Genomic DNA, 11,496 nt, shown 5'->3' with positions numbered 1-11,496 from the left:
CTGAGGAGGGGAGGCCCAAGATGACAGCTTGAGGAGCCCAGGGTGGTGGGGACCACAGGCTCCACCTACCGGGCTGAACATGGTAGGGAGACCTCAGCTCCCCAGAACTCTCTTCTTTCCAGAGTGGTCTCCTCCCCTCCAACACGCCACAGTGACCTGCCCCTTACCCTGCCCTGGCAGCCAGTTCTGGGGACATCCCCTGGTAGGGGCCTCCCTGCCACCTATAAAGTCCTGCTGCTAAAAGGCACCAGGCCACATCTACTACTCTTTTTGCTTTTATTAAAAAATAGATCAAGAAAATATACACACTGTAGCCTTATGGCTGAAGAGGCTGAGAGCTATGGGGAGGGGACAGGGGATAGGCAGGCAGGACCCCAGCAGGAATGTAGTGCTGGGAAGGCAGGGGTCCCAAGCTGGAGCACAGGTAACAAGGGGGAACTGGGGGTGGAGGACAGGAGGAAGCCTGTATCCCGGGGTGCAGGTACACCTGCCCAGGGCTACGATCCACATGAGTTCCTCGACTGCACTCTGCTCCACCTGGGAGCCCATCTGTCTTCAGGGCCTCCCTGATGCCTAGGTGCCCACTCAGGCATTGATGGCTTTCCAGCGCTCGCTGTCCGTGCTGTTTATGCTGCCCGTGTGGCAGGGCATGGAGGCGATGTCATCTAAGTAGGCCACTCCAGCAGAGTCGAACTGCGTGCTGGAGTAGCTGGCTGCCGAGACCCCCGCAGGCCCTGCAGACTCTACGCCCTCACGCCGGGCCACTGCGTAGGGGTGTGGCAGGTGCATGTCTGGCTCTTCAGTCTCATCCACTTGGCATTTGTAGGAGAAAAGGATCTTGGGCTCTGAGCTGGTGAGAAAATGCAGAGGGGCCACTGCAGTCAGGAGGAGCAGAGGCCAGACAGAGCCCTAGCTCGTCTGCAGGAACCTGCAGGAACCCTTGAGCCCACCAAGCTTTGAAGCTGGCCCCACCCACGCCTGAGAGATGGGGCAAGAGTTTCTACACCCCTCTACCCATGGGTGTGTCAGCCCCCATGGGTGACAATCAACTAGAACCTAGCCTTCACCAACCCTGGCCAAGTGTGACCCCCCCATGCCTGCAGCACATGACTACCGCTCCTGAACCTGGTCACCATCACTGGGATAGCTAGAAGAGGCTCCAAGAGCAGCAGGCAGCAGCCCAATCCAGCCTCAGCTCTTAGGCGCTGTAGGCCTCCCCAGAGATGGTCCATGTCCACCCCCACCCCCCAGCCTGACAGGAGAGCAAACCCCTGCCTGCACTCGGCCACATCAGGCCTGGGAGGGAGCCAGTCCCTGCCTTTGTATCCTAGCCTCTGATGTTCCCCACATGCACCTGGGCACACAGCACATCCTCCTTCCAACTGGGGCGCATGCTCCCTGAGTGCGCTCACACCTGCTTTACTCTCCTGGTGTCTTTGGGGGGTACAGCAGGATCTAGCTCACTGCAGGTGCTTGTTGACAAAACAGGTAACAGAACAGCACTGCTGAACTGCATCCCTACCTCTTGGGGGAGGGGGGGCTGCACCTGTCTGTGCTTGCTACACAGACACAGAGACAGCCATCTACACAGATGCTGAAGTGTGCCACCCAGTGCCCTCTGTGCACCCACCTCCCTGGCCACGCACACACACAGTAGCTGCAGGCTACAGCCACATGAGAGTGCAGAGGTCTGGCTGTTAACTCACCCAAAGAAGCCGCGGAGGAAGGCCACATAGATGAGCGGTGCAAAGAAGCTGAAGTACAGGAAGGTAGTGGCATCCACACAGCTGTGGTAGGGAGCAGGTCAGCATGGCCAGGGCCTGTGGTCCTGCCCTGACCATCACGATGCCGTGCCCAAGGGAGTGGGGACCCCTTCTGCCACAGTGGCAGCCACCCCACCCCACCCCTAGCCCACTCCCATGGTGGACACCCTCTTACCAGAGCCCCTCAATGATGTCAGCACACAGCAGAGCACTCCCCAACCCCTGCAGCAAGTTGAGTGTGGCCAGGATGCCTGCATACACGTAGAAACTCTTCCGTGCTGTGGGGCAAGGGCCATGAGCTTCTGAACCACCCTACCCGCAGGGCCCAGGTATAAACCTTGGGGTTCTTCCCCTCCCCAGGGATCCCCAACTGCAAGGCTGGGAGCAGGCCAGTGCCCTCCTGCCCCTGCTCCTGCAGGTACTCACAGGGCAGGGATACGCGCTCCTTCAGGGGGGTCTTGGGGAGAATTACCACCAGTGAGTAGACCTGCAGAGACAGGGGTGACAGGGAGGCCGGGCCAGGCCAGGCTCCTTCACCTGCCCCCAGGGAGCACGCCAGACCTCACCAGGAAGAAGAAGCAAGAGCTGACCAGCCAGAACTGGCGGCCACCGTGGCCATAGATGTTGAAATCCTCAGCCGAAAGATGGGAGTCAGGGTACAGGATCTCTAGAGTCCCCTGGAGAAGGCAAGGAGGTCAGGTCAGTTCTACCACTGAAGCCTCTCTTGGTTTTCCCTTGCAGAGCCCAGGGCACTCTGCATGCCAGGCCCTGCCCCAGCCTAAACCCCAGCCATGCCCACGCACCTAACTCCAGGGGCAGTTCAGACCCTGGATGAATCCCTTGTGGACAAAGCCCTTCAAGGTACAGTCTTATACAGCCTAAAAAAGGCCCATAGCATATACTCTCAGGGTGCCTGGCTAGGCACTAGCCCTCACACATTTATTTCTTAGCCTTTCCTAGGCTCACCTACAGTCTGTGTCCAGGGGAAGTTGGCCCTGCCTAGTCCATGTGACTCTTTGGGAACACTTACAGTTCGGAAACATGACCCTTGACACCACCACCACCACCACGTACCTGAGTGACTGAGTAGGCCAGGGACAGAACTGTGGTGATAGCCAGCACCCGCTTGATGCTGGACTTGCTCTCTAGGTGACCTGCAAGGCACAGGGGTGAGTCAGCCCCTCCTCCTAAGAGCCATCTCTGGACAACCGCAGGAAGGGTAGGGAGAGCCAGCCCAGGTTGGAGCACAGCCCTGCAGTATGCTTACCAAAGGCAAGGCCCAGGATGATCACACTCAGCTCAATGGCTAGCAGGAAGAAGCGGGTGATCTCCCATAGGATCTGGGCACAGAAAGGCACAGGGTCAGCTGGAGGTGAGCTCCACCCACCCAGACGTCCCCAAGTCTCTCCAACAGGATCAGGGTAGAGAGGACACATCACAACCTCCACCAGGCTGGCCTCCCCGCCCCCTGCACCTTGTCAGCAACTATCGCAGCATCAGAGGCACTGACAGTCATAGAAACCACAGCCCTGGCAATGCCTACCAGGGCCACCACAAACACCTGCAGAGCAAGAGAAGAGAGTGTGGTGTCAGAATCAACAATGCCTCCCTTCTGCAGGGTCTACTCAAGAAGGACAAGGGAAGGGACAGGGTGGGTCCGAGTGGGACACAAGAAGGCACGTTCCAGCACAGGACTCCACTGCTGCCCATCCAAAGCCCCATCAGCTCCCTGTGATTAGAGAACCAGGCAGTTGGGGCTCAGACCTAGCCCTGCTGCTTCCCTGCTCTATGACCTTAGGCAAGTGACAGCCATGTCTCCTTGCATGCCCACCACCCATCTTTAGTGGGAAACTCAGAGCCTGACCACAGAAGGGTCCAGAGAGCCACAATCGGGCTCCTGTCCATGTGGAGAAAGGAACCCCACACCCTGGAATGGGGGATATTACCCAGGGAGGTCACCCTTAGAGCCTCTGCCTCAGGTACGACCTCGCTCTATATCCCCAAAGCAGCACACAGAGGGCCCACCAAGGGCTGAGACTTCAGACCCTCTCCTTAGGAAAACCTGCTGCAAAGACACTACACAAGTAGAACGCTTGACTGGACAGGGCTGCTGTGGACCTTTTTCCTTACCCAGCGATCATTTATGCCTCTATCAGTTCCCCATTTTCCCAAAGGGATCACCTGCCTCCCTTAACTAGCACAATCTGCTGGCCTGTCTCAACTTTCCCTTTCCTTGCTAGCCTGTTATTGGCTCAGGCATGAATGTGGGCTCCTAGGTGGGCCAATTCAAGGACAGACTAGGTCTCCCCTAGCAGCCAGGGAAGAGGGACTCCCTAGTGCAGCTGGAAAAGCCAGGTGAGTTCCCAGCTGTCCTTGGCATCATCTCTGTGCAGGAGAGAGCAAGAAGCAGAGCCCCTGGATCCAGCCATACCTGAAGCCATTTTCATTATGGAAGCAATTCATTCATTTCCCCTTTGTGCTTAAATCGGAGATGGGCTTTCTGTCACGGAGCGGAGGGAACTCACCAAGATGTAGAAGGTGATAAAAATAGGGCTGGAAGTGACACGGATCTTGGCCCGAGCTAAGGGAAGCTTCCAGAGCAGGAAGATGAAGAAGAGCACATTAGGAATGAGCAGCAGGAGGTCCCAGTACCGGACCCTGGCAAGGGGCACAGAAGGTGGTTCACTGGCGAGGTAGGTACACAGATCCCCCAGCCCATAACATCCCCTGACAACCCACCCACAGCCAACCCTCCGTGGGGCCAGGAACCCCACCTGGAGGAGCCGATGTCCTCATACAGCAGCAGCAGGCATTGGTGGGGCTCGCTGATATTGGATGCTGCGGGCGGTGGCCACGCTGTGCTTCCGTTGGCCTCCTGCAGGCTGGCCATTCCACCGGCAGTGGCCCTGGAGACAAGTCCACGTAGTTAGGGCACAGGGCCCTCCTCCCTCTGTCTAAGGCTCCCAGGGAAAACCAAAGTGGCAGCGTGAAGTGCGGGCCACACGTGGGACTCTCCGGGTAGGAGACCGAAGGCTCAGGGGCCTCTCGCTCTGGACAGGACCTGGTCCCTCTCTTCAGGCTCTGCCCAGATTGTCCCTCCAGCCTGCATCCCGCCCCCGCTGCTTGGCCTCCTGGTGCTTTGGTGTCCTCTCTGGAATGGCACTGAGAACAGTATTCTCTTAGAGAGGCCATGGTGACACAGAATACCTCCAGCAGGACTATACTGGGAAGACTGAATGACTCCCAACTCCACCTTACAAAACCCGCCCACCATCTGATCTCTGAAGCCACACGGTCGCTAAGGTCCTCAGGAGAGGAGATGCAGGTGGAGAGGACACCACGAAACACAAGGAGGTCGCTAGGTACAGGGCCTGGAACAGTGGCCCAAAGAGGGCCAAGGGGGTCGTCTGAGAAGGCCAGGCTACCAGGAGAAGCCAGAGGCCAGAGTAGCCAAGAGGCCAGTGTTTTTGTGGCATTCGGCCTGGAGGACCAGAGAGCTGAGGCTCTGGGGTCCCTAGAATGCCCTGGAGGGAGGGGACTAATGGTGGCCAGAAAACCCTAAACAAGGAATCGTGGTGAGAGGATTGTCTGGGGATAGCAGTAGGGCCTCCTGCAGGACAAGCTGAGCCCCAGGTCTCATGGGTGGCAGTATTAGGGTCAGGGATCTGAAGGGAATCTCCTCTACCCAAAACAGCCAGCAGTCAGGCAGGGGATGTGCACAGGTGAAGCAATGTTAGCATTTGACCACAAGATGGCAGTAAAAAGAATGAGCCTGAACTGCTGGCCAAATGAATAGGCCTCCCAAATGGGATGTGGGGTGGATCCACACTCAATAGTGCCACCGTGACCAACACAGAAACATGACTGGGACTTTGCAGACCAGGGTGGCACACTAAGCCCCAGGCACTCCACCCAGGCGTGGGCGCACAAGCGTGTATACTATCAGAAAAGCTGCTGAAAGCTTTTCACAGGAAGAGGTTGAGGCCTGGTGACCTATCTGTGGCAGGAGCGGCCAGGAGCGGCCAGGAGCGGCCAGGAGCTCCTGTTCAGTGTCCCAGGTACTGCAAAAGGAGCCCTGTGGGTTCACTACAGAATCCCTGAGCAGCAGCAGAAAGAGGCAGGGCTTAGGGGACTCAGGGACAGTCTCAGTTTCAGGGCCATTCCATTCTAGTGCTTCCTCTGCTGAAAAGACAGGAACCCCGTGTGCTCAGGTCCCCCAATCAGGTCGGGCCCTGGCTCTGATTTGTTACACCTCCAGCTTGCTGATGGGGAGAGTAAGGAGGTATGTACCTGGTCCCCAGTAGACACACCCCCAAAAGAAGCTGGCTCCTTCCCAGTCCTGACCACGGCAAAGGTGAACGGAGCAGCGATCCGTCACTCATGTGCCCTTCTGCTTGCCCAGCAGATCTGACCAGGCATGTGTCTGGCATATGCAGCAACTCACTGGGTTGCTCAGATGTGACAAGGACAAGGTCTACCCTCCTGAGGTCATCCCCCCAGGGATGGGAGGAGAGCAGACACAAACCCTTGTACTTAAAAAGCAAACTTCCACCGGAGACAGCGAAGTGGGACAGGATGACAGAAACACAGCACGGACAGGGAAGTCCCCAGCATCCACACTTACCAGCAGAACCCTGGGTTTCAGTCTGCTTCCCCCAGCTTCCCTTGCAGGAAGGACTGGCCGCGTGGACACCAGCAGAGTGTGACTCGCCAGTTTCAGGTCGTGCCTTTCTTCCTTCCTGCTGGCTGGAATACGGATGTGATGGGAGAAACGAGAACAGCCACGTTAGACCATTAGGCAGAAGCATGCACTGTAGTCAAAAACCAGCAAGGAAGATAAACATCTTCCTCCACGCACGCCAAGGCTGCTCCCACAGACTGACTGACAAGACAGAACGGCCTCCTTTCTAGTTATCATGGCCTTGCCTCACAGCTAAGGCTGAATTCCACAGAACATAAGAAGGTTGATTTAGGTTGGTCTTCAGTCAATATTAGATATGCAGCTGAGTAGTTAGCCTTGGAAAACTCTGGATAAAGAGCATTCCTTGGAGAGAACAGCAAACACAAAAGCCCTGAGGTAGAATTGGACTTGGTCTTACGACCAAAAAGAATAGGCTGGGCATCTGGGGCAGCTGGAAAGATGAACACACTTGGCAGGCTGGATCAGATGGAGTAAGTAGGAGTAAGTAGCACACCTACATGCAATGTAATTTCACTCTCGGAGTACTGAAAAGGATCTTTCCAAAGAGGGGACAGGGTCCCGTTCCATGTGGGCAGGCCTACGGGAAGGTGAGACAGGAAGTGGGTACTGTAACAGTCTAGCATGGGAAAGGTCAGAGAACGGGATAGGGGTCAGTCAGCAAGAGGGCCCCACTTTCCCGAGGGAGCTCAGCACCCCTGCTCTGTCCAGGGGTTTAGAGGTGGTGAACTCCACACAGCACAAACGTCAGGAAATGTAAATGTATCCAAGCCTGGCCAACCAGAAAGTCCATGTGCCCTGGCCACTGAGAACCTACCCTGCTGAGATCAGCAGGCCAACTGTGACTCTGGGCCAGAGCTCTGGAGAGAAAGAGACAGCTAATAAAGACAGAGGACATAGAGAGAACCTGTGAATTCCTAGTAACCCCTGAATTCAGCGACACATGACGCCCATCCTTCCCAGCCATAAAACCCCCCAATCCCCTTCACCTCCGGGGTGTTTGAGTTTGGCCTCTCCGTTTCCCAAACATATCAGATGTTTCTTTATTTTGCATTGCCGGAGATAGGACCCATGGTAGACAAGCACTGGACCACTGACCGACATCCCTCATCCTCCTTTCGAGACAGGGTCTCCCTACACTGCCCAGCTTTGGACCTGTGATTCTCCTGCCTCAGCCTAATAGCTAGGGTGACACCAGGCATGTAGGGTATGGAATGGGCAAGTCTAGCGAGAACGGCATTCCTGGCCCTGCCTCCTGCCTGCTGTGTGACCTTGGGTGAGTCACTTCACTCCCGAGTTTCACAGCGACAATCACAACTACCTAGCAGGGTTGTTGTGACAGTCAAAACAAGACAAGCTATGGAAATGTCTACAGTAGCCACAGGCAATAAATGACTTTCCTACAGGCTGAAGGAATGAATGCCGGGTGAGGGTGGGGGGTCTGCCCATGGACCAGGTGCCCCCTTAGCAGGTCTATGACCATGCAGGGAAGGAGGACCAGTGGTGTCAGCTGCCACCTGTGTCACTCCATTGTAGGATTGGGAATCCAGCTCTGGGAGCCGCAGTGCTCAGAGGCCACAGCCACCTGCTGCCCATAGTCCCGCTATTCCCCCCCCACAGCCGGCTAGTTCTACACCTAGTAGTAGCTCAAGGGATGCATCTCGACTTGAGCAAGTGGACACTGCTGAGTGGGCAGAGCCCCAGCAGCTGCCAGGCCAAACTCCCGACCCCAAAGACCCCTGCTCCAGCAGCACTGGGGCTGGGGAGCAGTCAACCGCACCCCACTTCTGTGTTTGCCATGATGACTGTGCTCCTAAAATAACTGCAGTGATGGTGACAAACACATGAGGACACACGTCCAGCGCACAGGCTCGGGGTCCTGCGCTTCCCTCCTAAGAACACTGGGCAAGCGCCATCAGGGTCCCGATCAAAGGACGGAAGGGCAGGCATGACCCACAGACCCCGCCCCCTATCCTAGGACCCAGGGCTTCTCCTCCCCTGGCTTTGGGCACACGCAGTGACAGAGAAGTGAAAGAAGGTGGCCCACCAGGAAAAAGAGGAAGGAGAGAGGGCTGACTGAGACAAAGAAGGGCGGCGACATCTTGAAAGAGTAGCAGAGGATCACGAGGGGAGCCCAGGCCTCTGGGGACCAGGGAACTGAGACACGGTTTCTTCCACCTGTAAACCTGAAAGGGCAGCTCTGACCTCAGAGCATTCCCCAGAGGCCAGGCTCAGGCCTCTCCTTCCTCCCACTCTCTGTGGCTAGCCTGCTGGGCCTTAGGTGGGACCTACTCTGACACACACTGACACACACACACACTGACACACACACACACACACACACACCAAGAGGCTGAGAGAGCTTGTCTTTCCCATCTCGGCAATGGGATTGTACAAACCTTCTGAGTTCTTATATGGGACCCCTACCCAGAGGGAGAGCAGCAGGGCAAGCAACCCCAAACCCTTGCTTCTCTCCCTTATCTCATAGGCTGCTGAGCCTCTAAATCTAGCAGCAAAGCAGCATGGGAAATCTCCAGAGAACAGAGGCTAAGTTCAGTGCCTCTCTGAACCTGTCAGCCTCGGTGATAGAGCAGAGACTCCGTCCTAAGGGGCCACTGTGGCCACCAGGAAGAAGGATGATCCAGGTGACCTACCTCCGGCCAATCCTCCTCCCCCTTCTCTACCCACAACTTCTATCTCACCTACCTCAGGGCCTTGTGCTTGCTTATCTTCCCCCAGTTTGAGCTCATCATTTGACTCTCTGGCTACGCCCCCACCCAAGTGGACTTTAGCATCTCTAGCCCACCTGCGTGTTCTTCCAGTATGATTTTTTTTTAAAGGACAGGGTCTCATGGGGCCCAGGCTAGCCTCCAACTCAGCATGTAGCCAAGGCAGGTCTTGAACTTCTGATCCTCAACTCCCAATTTCTCCCCCGCCACCCAGCTCTTCCGTGTGGTTACAGCACTAGGCCTCCACCGACAGCAGGTGTATTTACTTGCTTTCTGTCTGTCCGTCCTAGGCCTCGTGACCCAACCCCCTAGAACAGAGCCCGCACACAGCTCAACAAAATGCTATGACGCGCACAAATTTCCAGCCCAACGCAACCGAGCCGGACAAGGATTGAGGATCAGGGTCCCATACTCCACAGCCCCCTCCTCCTTACGGAGCTGAGAGGAGTTGCCCCTTCCTCCCGCCAGGCCAGGGAGGCAGAGGCAGAGGCAGAGCCCGGGCTGTCCTTTCCGGATGCCGCTGAGCTCGGGCTGCACCCGGAGCTGCCCGTGTCCAGCTCCATACAGGGTCCGGCCCTGACCGCTAGGGTCCCCGGAAACTTCCCAAAGGCTGTCCTGCGGCTGCAGCCCTAGTGGCACAGGGACAGGAAGGGGCGGTAGGCCCGAGCCCGAGGAAGGAGCGAGGCTGGGCCTCCCCGCTAGCTTGGCGCAGCAGGAGGTGAGGACCGGGCTGCGCTTACCTGAGAGCCCGGCTGCGCAGGCCGCGGGACTCCGACCCCCGGTAGGCAGCGAGAGCGGGGGAGCGTCGCGCAAGAGCCGCGGCTGAGGTTCTACGCGGGTCGGTCGCGGGTGACCGGACACCGGCAGCGCGCGGCACCCACAGGACCCGAGGACTCCCCTGGCCTTCCCCGGCAGCGGCGACGGGCAGGCGCCTAGGCTCGGTGTTTTTCGTCTAGGCAAAGCTGCGAAAACAGTCACGACCCCTGTTGGTGGCACTCGGCCCCGCCCCCGGCCTCCGGCAGCCAATCGTAGCGGACTCCCTCCCAGAGTGGAACAGGCCAATAAAATTCCTCCCGGGGCCAGCTCTTAAAGGGACTGCAGTAAGCTTGCAGTTGCTGCGAACTTCTCCTGGGAAAAGAATGTCTGCACCACTCATCCCTAAAGCATTTCGGGACAGCGCACCGAGCACGCTCCGCCTTTACCCCCGCATCTTCCTGCGGTCAGCTCTGGTTCTCCGACCGGTTCGCCCCACCTCTCCGAAGGTGGAGCCTCGGGGACCGGCGCCCCGCAAAAGTGACCTCTGGTCACCTGGACCAGGGAGGAGAGAAGAGAGGGCGGCCCTTCCTCGGACGCCGTGTACTTGGCCACTTCAAAGGGACCGGCTTTTACAGGGCTTCAGGCCGCCGGTCCCAGTCACCCTGGAGGCTGGATGCTATCAGTCGTGTTTTGCAGAAGGAACTTGACGTTTCTTGAAGGGGTTAAGGAATGTGCCCAAAGCCGTCGGGTTAGGGAGTGGACACACCAGGACTCACGCGTAGGCAGGTGCCTTCCAGAGGGACGCCTTCCCTGACTGTCGCCTCCCCCAGGCGCCTCAGTGGTGTGTGACACCCCCAGGGCAACTTGGAGGCCTGGCCTCATTTCAGGCCACCTCTTGCATATCTTGTGCAACTTAGGCCAGCCGCAGGAGCCTCCCGGTAGACATTCAAGCTTGTGCCCCGCCCACCCCCGTTGGGCTTTTGCGTGCATCCTCAGGCGTGGCTTCTCACATCCTCTCTTCGCCGAGAGCTTCCTGTCTCTCCCTCAAGTGATGACATTGACATGCTTGCCCCTTCTCAGGCATCCGGTGGCCCAGGACCCAGCCCCTAGTGTGTCCGAGCAATACCCTGAGGGGGTGACTCAGTGTAGGCACCTGTTGATTATAGGATCCCAGGATCGCCCAGGACAGCACAATGGGACTGGAATGAGCCTGGACTTCCTTGTGACTGGTGTTAGACATAGCTTCCCTGGGACTTCCAGATTAGGTCCACTCGTCAATTTTGGTCTCAGCCAGTGAAGCTGGCTGTGCCTGCTACAAGATCAGAAGTTGTCACAGCCACAGTGGGCAGAGAAAACCACCATAAGCTCTCAAATTCTTGCCTAGAGAATACAGTGCCCTGCTTAGGAATACATGTCCTAGACCCTCCTTGACCTCTACTGCCCTATACTTACAAGGAGAAAGGCCACAAGACTTGAACTCAGGGCTTCTGCAAAGGCAGTACATGCTCTTCACTGCTGAGGCTTTTCTCCGGCGCCTGTTGCCCCCCTC

General features: G+C 57.3%; 1 protein-coding gene across 1 annotated transcript; it reads right to left on the bottom strand.

The window, feature by feature from the left end:
- Positions 1 to 259: 259 nt before the first annotated feature.
- On the bottom strand, positions 260 to 10,181 carry Tpra1 (transmembrane protein adipocyte associated 1). Its single transcript, XM_028854365.2, has 12 exons — positions 9,932 to 10,181; positions 6,388 to 6,509; positions 4,538 to 4,669; positions 4,289 to 4,421; positions 3,238 to 3,324; positions 3,031 to 3,103; positions 2,838 to 2,917; positions 2,330 to 2,440; positions 2,190 to 2,250; positions 1,939 to 2,041; positions 1,707 to 1,787; positions 260 to 850 (listed from the first exon to the last, which is right to left on the bottom strand). The coding sequence occupies exons 3-12, from the start codon at positions 4,651 to 4,653 to the stop codon at positions 586 to 588; spliced, it is 1,110 nt and encodes a 369-aa protein (XP_028710198.1). The 5' UTR covers positions 4,654 to 4,669; positions 6,388 to 6,509; positions 9,932 to 10,181; the 3' UTR covers positions 260 to 585.
- Between the last annotated feature and the right edge of the window lie 1,315 nt (positions 10,182 to 11,496).

This window comes from Peromyscus leucopus, chromosome 3 (assembly GCF_004664715.2).
Source record: "Peromyscus leucopus breed LL Stock chromosome 3, UCI_PerLeu_2.1, whole genome shotgun sequence".
Taxonomy (NCBI): Eukaryota; Metazoa; Chordata; class Mammalia; order Rodentia; family Cricetidae; genus Peromyscus; species Peromyscus leucopus.
This window is presented reverse-complemented; position numbering and strand designations above follow the sequence as displayed.